Source organism: Trichoplusia ni, chromosome 27 (assembly GCF_003590095.1).
Source record: "Trichoplusia ni isolate ovarian cell line Hi5 chromosome 27, tn1, whole genome shotgun sequence".
Lineage (NCBI taxonomy): Eukaryota > Metazoa > Arthropoda > Insecta > Lepidoptera > Noctuidae > Trichoplusia > Trichoplusia ni.
This window is the reverse complement of record NC_039504.1, coordinates 234,803-247,469: the sequence shown is the minus strand read 5'-3', so window position 1 is coordinate 247,469 and position 12,667 is coordinate 234,803. Positions and strand designations below refer to the sequence as shown.

Below are 12,667 nucleotides of genomic sequence, written 5' to 3'. Positions count from 1 at the left end.
AGTAAAGACAATTTAAGGGGAAAGTGATAAAGAAGTGTATTGTTAACGAGGTTTGTCCTGTGTCTCCTGTGTGACGTGACGCCAATGGTAAACAATATCCGAAATGATTACCTATTGTTGGTCAAGGAAATTGGATGAATCTATTTATTCCTAATGTTTTCGTAAATCATATTACATTGATCAATGGACAAGTCAAGGTTCGCATTTTTCCCCGATATTTATAAATAAATTATTGTCTAAAAATAAATAAATGTGGCGCTTACAGTGCAACAAAGCATAAGAAGGCACTTGAAACGTTGAAGTGGTCAGCGTTGCGTGGGTGCGGGGAATCAAATCTATGTAAAACTCGCTGGTCCTCCCATTTGTCGCGAGTTTTCACCAGTTCTGAACTAAATCGGTGCCTACGCTTCACAATTCAATTTTTCATCTCCCCTGAAGGGCTTTTGTTGTTATTTGACATTAGGCACGCTTTCACGAAACAAGCTTTTAACCCTGTTGCGTTTGAGGGCGCTTAACGCCATTAAGTACACAACGGGTGAAGTTCGAACACCCTCATCGTTATTTTTTGCGTTACACAAAATTGTTTTAGACATTTTCTCTGTCTCGTAAAGGGTCAGGTACGTTAGTATTGTATCTTTATTGATTTCTGTCGACGTGCCGCTCTCTTTCAAATATCTTTGTTCAAAGCTTTCAGCGGTCAGTGATTTTGTAACTAAAATTCAAAAAAGGTCTTCATGCGACCAACACCTTCTATTAGCAATAAGTGACCCAATCCACTAGAGTGGACGCAATTTTGCGGAACCTCTATCAAGTGTAGTGTGTACAGATTGCTTATGTGGGTCACGTATTATTCAATAAACCCAAAATTAATACTAACTACGTGAGCTGCGTCACTGAATGCCACTTTTCCGTTATTTTGCTCTAATAAAGATACTGAATGAAGCGCGCCCAACTATTAACTTAACTCTGCCAAAACTGCGGCCTGACATTCGGGGGGTAATTTATCGGAGTATAATTATTTCATTTCTTGCGAAGTCTTGCAATTTGGGAGGAAACTTTCTGGAAGACTGGCTATAATTATTTAACCACGATAATTAATAAGACGCAATAATTTGGGAACAGCCGGACGAATGAAGCGAGTCGTGATGCCTGCTGCCGCCGGCGCCGCTCGGTGCCGCCCCAGCCGCCCCATGCCGCCCGCTTGGTACGCGACGCACGTCTTTTATTAATTTTCAACGAAATAGAATCAAATTAGAGAAATTGTTTGCCGAGACTAAGTTTCAATTATGGTCGGACCCCAAGTCTTTAATTTAAAAGTTATTTCTTACGTTTCATTTGTGTTTTGATTTGATCGTCGTAGCTCGACTCTGAATATTTAATAAATAATTTAAATAATAATAATAATTAAAATAAATTATTTAATAATAAATATCCTTTAACATAGTTTGTTTATTTTTCGCCCAAAACTGAAGACAGAAATCGCACAATCTTTGTCAAGCATACCTAACATTGAGCTAATAAGGACAAACTTGCTAATTCGATTAACCTTTCTCTAATTTATCGAGAAACCATAAAAATGTACTGATAAGTGGATGGGGAGGAAATCGATGCTGACAGTTCCCGGGATTCATCTCGAGGGATAGAATTACGAATTACGAGTCTGGCAGACGGCGAGCCACTCACGGTATTAACCTCTACAACAAATTGTTCTGCCTAACAACCTTCTACGCGGAGCTTTCCCAGACTCTATTTACATTTTTCGAAATTTCTGCTTATTGTAAGCCAGGAATTGAAAATATTTGAGAAGATACGCTCCGTTTTGGAATAGAAAATGTAGTATAGTAAAATTTTGTTGTTGCTAGATAGCATTTTATTTTGATTTGGGAGTTCGAATTTTTACGTTTATGTCATTTACTCTTTTTTTACATGTCATATACCTACTTATCGCTTCTAAAGAAATTTTATTGGCACGTTTGTTTACGTGCCTTGCCCCGTTTGATTCTTGGTCTTGGTACGTTATTAAAATTTAAATTGATTATAATGTTATTCAAAAGACCTGAAAGTAAAAATTTTCAAGTTGTTCTTTCTTGGTAACCAAAGTACAATCACAAAATTTTCAATTCGACTGAAATCAAATAGTGTTCCCGTTCATTCCGCTTAACTCTTGGAAAGTGCTCAACGAGCTCTCTAAACTTTATAACATTGTCTTAGAGTCTGACTGCATAAACGAACAGTTCCGAATGCCCCGTGTACTAAACATAATTTTCTTTTATAGTACAAGTTTGTGCATGAGTGTACGTAGCTTGCAGTTGTTTCAGATGATCGCGCTACTGATACATATATTATGTCGGCTTCTACAAAGCTTGTTCTTGTCTGCAGTAAGATTAGAACAACAATTTCTCGTTTATTAATAAAAAAAATATTTAGTTCTTAAAATTAATAAGATGAAATACTGTTATGTTTTTAATTAGTTCCGTTTGCAACGCTGTGGAGTGTATACATATTTGTGTTTGTGTGTTGTCTCAAAAAAATATATCCAAAAACATAATTTTTGGAAAGACCGGTGAAGTAATTAATTGCTTTCACTGAAACAGGTACGAATTCGAGACAGATTATAATATTGAAACATACGAGCATAACTTGTACATTGTAGTATTCTATTTTTAGTTTAGCTCCAGGGTGGTAAGTCACTTTGAACTCGCTCTAAGAACGTGATGTAGGTAAGTAGTTGAAACTTGAGGAGACAAGTTGAATGAAAGTTACAAGAAGGAGAAGCTTATTCGACGTCACTGGAAATAGATATAAATATATTATGTTATGTAGTCAAAATGTTGACTGCGCGGATAGCCGAATTTTTGAGGTCATCACGCCGAACCCACTGAACGCGAGATATCGCGGTTTCGATACCCGTAGGACAAGTGTTTGTGTGATCCACGAATGCTTTTCCCGAGTGTAGGTGTCTTTGTGCATAAGACTTAAATGTTTACGAATCTCCCTGTGACACAATGATTAAATTCCTTATATCGAGAATCGTGTTAAAAAAAAACCTTATATTAAAATTCAAACTCAGAAATGCTATATGATAAAAATCCAGTGTTTGATTGATGATTTCATAAAATAATGTAATCCACTCTTCCTTGGAACATTAAGTCCACAGTTAATCTTTTTTAATAAAAAAATCAACACGAAATAAATTTTCCCAGTTTTATTTAATCGAACATTTTGATTTACAATTTTATTTTTATACATCGTTAAAATAATATTTATGTCACAAATAACGTGGACTACATTTTATACTGTTTGACTAATTACATAATAAGCTGAAACATGCAATATTTTATGTTTTATTTATTCTACGGGATCCATACTGTTGTCTCTTTGCGGACTCTCGGTACTGAAACAAGACAAAAGAAGAATTATGTTTAGGAAATTTCAATACCAACATAGCCATGTTTTTTGACGATTTCTAGGGTTGTATATTTACCTAAATGCATCTACATTTGTTTATTGTTTTTATATTTTTGCAGATATTAAACGTCGACACAATACATACTTAAATATGATTGTGAATGTCCATAACTATATCTTCTAATGTGTAAATTGTATTAAGAATAAGGTATTGCCTAGAAGTAAAAAGGACTGCTTATTTCTCAAGTAATTTCTGGAAGCATGCCTGCAATCATCTTATTTACAACTGTGGTACCTATAATTATTTCAGAATATTATCAGTAATTAATTCAAGTTCAAAATAAACTGCAAAGCATCTCGTAAGTCTACTAATACTTCAACATGACATTCTCATCTCGAGATCTTCAGCTAAGTATAAGACAAGGGGAAACGTTGACGGTACATAGAAATACATATTTAACTGAATGATTAAGAAGTCTGCGAGAGACATGAACAGGCTCGGTGGAGTGACGTCACTGGGAGATCGTCAAGTGTTTTAAGTAATTTCCTCCTAATTGCACTACGCATGCAAGTAACATTTGAGGATGTACTACTTCTAACATCTGTAGCAGATCAGCAACTGTTTAGATACTTGTATCAGTCACAACCTTCAAGACACCATACTTAACAAAATGTTGCTCTTGATATAGTCCTGTGCTGCCTCTATTAATTTAAGGAGTACGGTATTGTTGGTATACCAATTATTAAAAAAAATATCCTAGGCGTAATGCTTAAGAAACGTCTACTGAAATGACAATTATCAATCACAATGGTCATTGCATTAATAGGTTTTTTAGTAGCGTGTATTCCGCTACCGTTGTTCGTGAAAAACTTATTGCTAAATTATTGTTGAAACCTACTTCAGAGGAATTAGCTATTGTTTTGACAGAAAACCAAACTGCGTCAGTTTCAATTCTAATTGGATAACAACTCGACTCGCAGAAGTCCCGTCCCGCCATATCTTTGCAAGTCGACAAAACAAGAGGCAACTGACAGTTACCGAAATATAACAATGTCGACACAAACTTTATTAACATTAAATTCAAGATTAAGGCTATGGACAAAATCATACAAGATTATTTTTAAATTTTCATTATTACTTGAACTTTTTTGTATGATAATTTATTTATACACCGTGATTTTTTAGTCGTCTTACAAAAGCAGCCCAGTTCATGTATCCAATGTCTAGAACACGTTCATGATAAAAAAAATAGGTATTTAAGAGATTTCAATAAATTAATAATGCAATTTTTATTCAATATTATGATGTAATTCGTAGTTTTTAGAAACACAACTCTGTTGCGAGCGCGGTCTGAGCCTTGTAACAATGGTGAAGGGCGCGGGCGGCGGCGTTTTTATCATTTTTAAGAGTATATTTCAGATTTTTCTTCGTACTTATTATCTTAGTTGATGATAAAAAAGAAATAATCGCGCCTAGGGGCATTTTACGTCAGATACATGAACTGGGCTGCTTTTGTAAGACGAATAAAAAATCACCGTGTATAGACACGAATATAAATTTCGCTTGTTTAATCTTGGAAGTATTAAATCAAGACCGATATTCTCGCGTAACTAAATTCGACTCTAGTTATTTGAGCTGCCTCTTAAGGTTAATACTGATCGGCATATCGAAGCAAAAGATAAAATACTAATAACCGTGCAATCATTACGTCAAAATTATGCAAAACCCACTTTTTTCCACCAACTGAATGCATAAAGCTCGCTTCCTAACTTATAACTACACCTCCATTTTTTAACTTATTTGTAACTAAACACATAACACTGCGCTTAAACAAAATAAGAAAGACGGTACCGAAGATTAAGATCTATTCGATTCAAAATTGAAATTGAAGTGTGTTAAAGTAAGCAGAGTCACAAAAGCGTTCGCAACAACAAAGAGCTGAGAAAAAAGTCTCAATTACCTATCACCACCGTCCTCTTTTGCCGTACGGACAATAGTGTCCCTCTTCCCTGCAATGTACACGATAACATGAATTGTGTAAAACTTCTAAATTATAAATAACTTCGAAGAAATCCCGGCATCGTTGCGAAACTTTGAGAAATTTCCTTTCAGAGTGTCTTTTAAATCTCTTTGGCTCCTTCACTTGCTTTGCTGCCATTGCACGTAGGGAATGTTGTTTTTTGCTTTTTGTTACTCAAAATGTCTTTAAGTTTATTAAAGTATTTATTATAGTTTAATCGGCCTGATGTAATATATTTAACTGTCTATATTAGAAGAATTATCATCCTATTTACCGAAGAGTTCTTCGGTTCGCAACAACAAAGAGCTGAGAAAAAAGTCTCAATTACCTATCACCACCGTCCTCTTTTGCCGTACGGACAATAGTGTCCCTCTTCCCTGCAATGTACACGATAACATGAATTGTGTAAAACTTCTAAATTATAAATAACTTCGAAGAAATCCCGGCATCGTTGCGAAACTTTGAGAAATTTCCTTTCAGAGTGTCTTTTAAATCTCTTTGGCTCCTTCACTTGCTTTGCTGCCATTGCACGTAGGGAATGTTGTTTTTTGCTTTTTGTTACTCAAAATGTCTTTAAGTTTATTAAAGTATTTATTATAGTTTAATCGGCCTGATGTAATATATTTAACTGTCTATATTAGAAGAATTATCATCCTATTTACCGAAGAGTTCTTCGGTTAGCCAGAAAAATCCCACGAGTACTTAGAACGATTTGGTAAACTTTTCTTAAATCATTCAGTACTAAACAGCCCTCTTTCTTATATAAGGAGGGTTCTTTCCTTATCTGTCTAAAGTAAGTTTTAGAGTTACGCTGACCACACACTGACCATTGCGGTTTCGCTGACAGACAAATATGAACTTCTGGGAAGCACGTAGGATAAGACGTAACAACCAACGCGGACAGTCAATTGTTTCTATAACGTTCCTATTTATTGCCCGTTAGTGCTGAACACCAGGCAACAGGGCAGTGTAACTTTAAAACCAGTCTAAACAATAAAAATAGTTCGTCTTACGCGTAATAAGGATGTTTCCCTTGCATGATGAGTGATATCGCAGTTTTGGTGCCGCGCTTGCCCACCGAGTCGCCTGCCCACAGCTCCTTACTCAGCATGTGGTCTGAAAATAAAAACATTTTTTTTTAATAGACATAGTCATGTACATTCATAAAAAAAAATTAATTGGACTTATGAGAAAAAGTTTTGTGCTTGTATAACCAGAACTGGAACCCAGACCTAAAAATCTAAAGATATATATGTTAAATAAATAATTTTATATATTTACTGTTGTATAATATTGATTAACATTACCTAACTGAGCCTCCAATAAAATAATAACTACGATATATACTTCGGGGGTACGCATGCGTTTTATAAAAGCTGCTTCAATACAAGTATTTTCTTGAATTCTTGCATATCTTATAATGAATTTATTTTGCTTTATTCAATATCTAAATCTTTAGAGAAAACTGTGGTTCTATTCACCCTGTTATACCGTAGTTTATGTTATTGCTAAAACAGAAATACCACATAATATTCATATGATGAAATACATGTTGCCCACAACATGTAAATTGTATCTGTCACAGATACAGAATACACTTGTGGAGATCGACACGGTCTCATAAACGGCTCAAGCGTTGTCCCAGCCTTGAGAAATGCATAAATAGCAAGGAGGTCTGCCGGTCGAATCCCCAGTGAAGTGGAAAACAGAGAAAATAGCACAACGCAGTAAACGGTTCAATAAAACAAATAAAACTCGACCTTAAGCCAACACTTATATACGAGGATAAAGCGAATAAAAGAAAACAACGCTTCTTTTAACTGCACTTTTCTAACATCCCTTTAAAAATATATGTACGGCCAGCACGTTATTTTTCAACTATTAAGAAAATGAAAGTCTTAGCAATCATGACTCATTTAGTTTTAATTTATTTTTCTCTATCATATACCTAAGGCTTGTAATTAGGTCATAAAACATAAGTTAAATAAATAAATGCGGACAACGTCACATACATTGTTCTGAACCCAAAGTAAGTTGCTAAAGCACTTCTGATATGGAATTCAGATACAACGAAGGTACCACAAACACCCAGACCCGAGACAATGTAGAAATGTGAGATTAAATTCAAAATTAGAAGCTAAATTCAAAGTCAGATTAAATATGGGAAGAAATATATAAGAAGAGGCAAGGATTGATTGACGATTTAAGATTCCAATATTCAGGAAAACAAATAATTAACATTAATAGTATTTGAAACCGATGAGGACTAAATAATAAGTATTTTGATAAAGCTACAAGGCATAGAAGTTCCTTTTGATCATTTAATTTACAAAACATTTGCCCTTGACAGCAAAACCAAAGTACACAAGTGTACAAATATTCTCATTACTTCGTTAAACATTTTGCTACACGATTCATTTTTATATAAACGAAGGTTGAGTTCGTTCACCTTATTAACCAGGTACGGACTTGGTGATTAAGAATTAAATTTGATCATCGTTAATATTGAAAAATCCAAGATGACCGCCACTATAAAATGGTTCACTATGTATTTATTCACAACTCTCAATATAGATATGGATAAGGGTATCAAATGAAAGCGCAACACACACATTTTGCAAATTTCAAGCTCAAACTAAGTGCCAACTACGCCTAAAATCTATAAAAGAATAATTTATGAGATTGCTTAAGATGGAGATTTAATTAAAGATCAAATCCAATCCAAAGCCATAGACAGCCATTAATAAAGTTTGGAAAGAGTAAGTTTCAATTAAATGATGGTTAAATTAGGCTCAGTATGTAATAACTTACTTTTAAAGGCGTTCCCAGTTCTCTTCCTGTACTCCTGTTCAACTGCAGGCAGTAGACCGGGGTACAGCTGAAGAGGGGTTCGATAGAAATCTGAAACAAATAAAATTTAATTGTTACTTATTATATTTAATTTAAAAACAAAACTTGCATCCCTATGTTCGTAACCATATTCTCCTATACGGGTCAGACGATTTTAATATAACTTCACATGCGTTTAATAACAATCTATATTTCATACCCCAAAGTCATAAGAATTATCCCCGAAAACATTTTTTATTTTTTTACTATGTAAAGATAAACCGTCAAATCGAAATACTTGCCTACAAAATTTGTGTGCAATCAAATCGACCCGAAGAAAAAGACTCTTTGAAAATTTATATTTTAAAAAAATTGACTATTTTCAATCTTTATCAATATATCTTTATCAATTATATTCATGCCATCTCCATGATATTATAAAATCCATTGCAATACGTAAATATCCATCCCGGGCAACGATCCCTGCGAGTTTCCATCGCCTCGCCCTCTGGGCAGACGGCTGTAGCAATTTCCTTGCAATAACATAGCTTGTGTGGGAGAGGGACAACATACTTACATAGCATACGCTCAGCCGACACAGGACCTTCGGACATTACGTCGTCCGATCTTGCGCGCAAGTAATCTGGAAAAACATGACTGTAATTAACAAAAAATCTTATAAATTGAACTTCCTTCAGGAATATTTTTGCAGTTGTGACAATACATCACATACATACATCAGACAACATTTCGAGAGCGGTAGGGGCCATGCTCAACAATCGAAAATCAATCGTAACAATATATCATAAAAGGTCACAATCATCTAGATCGCATTTGATTATTTTCTCGTTTATGTTAATGTATTATATTTAACGTCTCATTCCTACATTTGTATTCGTAAGTAAAGCGACTTAACAATGTCTATGAAAACATAACAAACTCACATGTTTTCCATCGAACGATGAAATCAAAAAAGTGACGCGTAACAACCCTAAGTTATTATTAATGAAACCTGAGATAACAAAATAACATCTGCTATCATAATTAGACAGAGGTACTAAGCAATTGACTAAGTACTAGGTGTAATTAAGGCCTACAAGGTATACTAAAATTAAAATAAGGCCACATCATTATAGGATGAAAGCCGACCCCAAAAGTTTCGGGGAAAGGCTAGCCAGAAATCATTAAAGATGAGAACTTTTTACAGCTGGGTACATTTTGTAAAGAGTATTTTTAACTGGGCTGTATAAAACAACACGGCAGAATGATAAAAAAGTGACAAATAATATGTTTGACGAGAGGAATTTACAACAACTGCCGATCAAATAATTTTCTTCTGGGTTTGTCATCATAAAATGAGAACCGGCAAAAAACCTCATTTACTGTTATCTGTTTTCTATTTGTTAAAGAAATATTTATAATGTAACCAAGTTCTTGGCTGTCGTTCCAAGATAAGAGTATCAAATAAAACTACTCGTAACATAGATCTCAACGTGAGAGGACTTGCAAACTGAACGGTTTCAAGGGGACTCAGCAAACGGAGAGAATCAGAGAACTTACTATTTACCCTATTAACACACACGTATTTGACTAAGACATCCTCACATAGTACATTTAGTGAATATTTTAGTTATATTAATTCTACATTCACAATAGATCTACATATGTATAACTGATAAAAACTTTTCGAAAAGAAAAATTGTCTTCTGGAGGTTGCAAAAAAAAATAAACTGGAAAAAGGTAAGACTAAAGGTAGGTCTTCCTTAGCAAAAATCCGCGGAGATCCCAAAAAAGAACAAGAGTAATGATCGAACGTACCTTTATAGAAATTAAAGCCGTCTTTGCCGATGTCCGAGCTTTTCGTACAAGGGGCGACTGCGAGCAGGGCGAGAATTGATATAAATGCTTCCCGCATTTTTGTGGCCGGCTTATTAAGACTAATGAACTAAGGACATAGGATGGAACGGTGGGGATTTATAGCCGCTGTAGCCGCCACTGCCGACTTGGGCCGCGCATCCCCCTTTTTATCATTTCAATCCGATAAGGCGCGGGTGGTGCGAAGGTTGCCGGTAGTAGGGAGTTCTATTCTGCGCAAGGGAAAATTATTTTCAATTTGTTAAAGGTAAGTTTTGTTTTTATGTTTTATTGGAAATGCAATTCTAAATACTAGTAGTCCTTTTTTGCTATCGACGATATATAGCTCATGCAAAATAATTTATTGATATTTAGTGATTTGTATCCGAATTAAGTTAATTAATATGTATTTCTGTAAATAGAGCATGGACATCTTTCCATTTAAAAATATAATTTTGGTAAGGAACCTATGGTTTGGTGAGCGGTTGTTAAAAGGTTTAAGATTCTGAGTTTTTTTTAAAGTAATATTTATTATTATTTTAATTTGGTAATATTACGTAATTAGTTTGCTAATTGCAGTTACAGGTGTATTTTTCATAGAGTCGTCAAAAAAAATTCTATTATTTTTTAATCAAAAGAGCCTAAAAAAATAAAAAATAAAAGTGAAGCTACTGAAAAGCTTAGGTACGATTATATAAAACTGGCAATGAAGTGTCGTAAAAAGGGCCAGTCCTCACCATATCGTGCAGACTAGATAATGTTGTACTCTACTTTGTAACCGCGGGATTTTAACTGTATTAAAATGTTGGGATATGTGATAAACGGAAGACGATTAGCCATCCTCCATTATTGTTCGTGCTACGATACATTTAAGTTTTGTTCAATTGTAGTCCAACAAAAAATTGGCGTCAATTAATTCTGTTTACTTGTACATAGTAACGTAATATCGCAATACTTATTTGTTCGATATTCTATTCCTAGCCAATGGGTTAAGAACAAGTTTAAATAGCATTGTTTCTTCTCAATCAAGAGATCAAATAGATTCCTTGTTCACGATTTTTGATTATACTCACTTTTTTCAACAATTTTTATGTAAATGAAACGATTTTATTCCCAATCCCGGAACGTCCGAGTCACATCACTACTCGGCAATCCCACGGCGCGGCGGGGCGTCGCGATCGCTACAATCTTATGGAAATGGCGTCCGAGACAACCACGCTATTCATATATAAAGATATAAAGATGATTGTTACGATTCTAATGCTACCTCTGCAACTGAAGGATTACAAGCTTTTATTTACTTAAAGGTTATGGATATAAATAAACTCTATTTTTTTACAATATCCTTTTTTGTGGAACTGTAAGTACTTTTGTTCACCGTCTGACGTTATTTTAGTATTGTTTTCGCAAATAACGCGTCGTTAAAGTGGTTATGTTTATAAGTTTAGGTGATTAAACTAGGCAAGGAGGAAGCGACGATGAGATGTTTGAAGGGATAAAACGAAGGTTGGTCGAAAATGATGGAGTTTCTTGCCGGTTCTTCTTCATAGGAATAACATTTTGGAACAGTAGACCAAAGGTCTACACTAACGTTTTAAAAGTACCTGGAAAACCGCCTACTTGAAATAAAAACTAATTTTGACTCTACATAATTTTGTTTCGGAAGATATTTGCCAAGCTATGAGAGAGTAGGGTCATACTCTATCAGTGATGCCAGGGTCTGTCTTATTGTAAAATAGTCTACTAATGTCACTCTTTGTTTTACCATAGTTCGACAGAGTATCTTTGTTAGTAGACACTAAAGTACACTAAAAAGTACCTTATTCAAAGACACAAAAGCCAAATAATAAAACAAAAAGTCCACTGACAATGTAGGTGAAAATCCTCACAATTGGTAGGGTACGGAGAGCACGAAAACTTGTAAAGTACACAAAGATTCACAACTCTTTATAAAACTAAAGTTGAGACCGTAGTTTTATATTTTAGAAGTCGCGGAAGTCACTGCTTTGTATTTTTAATTTAGTTTTGCAAAAGTGTGACGTCATTGGATCACAGGAAAACGGGAAAGAGTGATAACTAATTCTTTGAAAAGCTTATTTTCGTATCTCTTAGATTAGTGTTGTATTTTAATTCTAATGCCTTAACCTAAATTTGACTTAAAAAATGTTCTCAATCCCTTTGTATATTTTTTTTTCTACGACAGAATTACATTTACTTAGTAAAAAATCTTTTACAATTGAGCTTTTTATCTATTATAAGCACCTGGCGAGAATAAATTAAAGAAGAAAGGAAATAAATATGAATATTCGAGTTAGGATGTCACTTAAGTCAAGTTAGCGCACAAACATAACAATCTCATCCTACAATCTTGAAACTTAGCACATTCATTGCTAATTCGCACTTAGGTCTTCGCTCGGCTAGCAAAAATAAATGCGCGGAATTGTAACAAGGTTGGAAAATCCTGTAGCAATAAGGCCAGAGAGGCCACCACTAAGTCTTCATGTAAGACTGTTGGCGGTGTGCAAGCGAGACGGAACTATCCTGTCTAAAGCAGC

The 12,667-nt window shown here is 34.7% G+C and overlaps 1 protein-coding gene across 1 annotated transcript; it reads right to left on the bottom strand.

Annotated features, from left to right (window-relative positions):
- Positions 1-3,257: 3,257 nt before the first annotated feature.
- Positions 3,258-11,033, bottom strand: LOC113505929. Its single transcript, XM_026888806.1, has 5 exons — positions 10,077-11,033; positions 8,836-8,901; positions 8,241-8,330; positions 6,443-6,545; positions 3,258-3,394 (listed from the first exon to the last, which is right to left on the bottom strand). The coding sequence occupies exons 1-5, from the start codon at positions 10,171-10,173 to the stop codon at positions 3,349-3,351; spliced, it is 402 nt and encodes a 133-aa protein (XP_026744607.1). The 5' UTR covers positions 10,174-11,033; the 3' UTR covers positions 3,258-3,348.
- Between the last annotated feature and the right edge of the window lie 1,634 nt (positions 11,034-12,667).

Coding starts and splice junctions, on each gene's coding strand:
- LOC113505929 (XM_026888806.1), bottom strand. CDS start 10,173: ATGCGGGAAGCATTTATATCAATTCTCGCCCTGCTCGCAGTCGCCCCT. Junction 8,902..10,076: donor CGGCTTTAATTTCTATAAAG/GTACGTTCGATC, acceptor ATGTTTTTCCAG/ATTACTTGCGCGCAAGATCG. Junction 3,395..6,442: donor GGGAAACATCCTTATTACGC/GTAAGACGAACT, acceptor GTCTTGTTTCAG/TACCGAGAGTCCGCAAAGAG.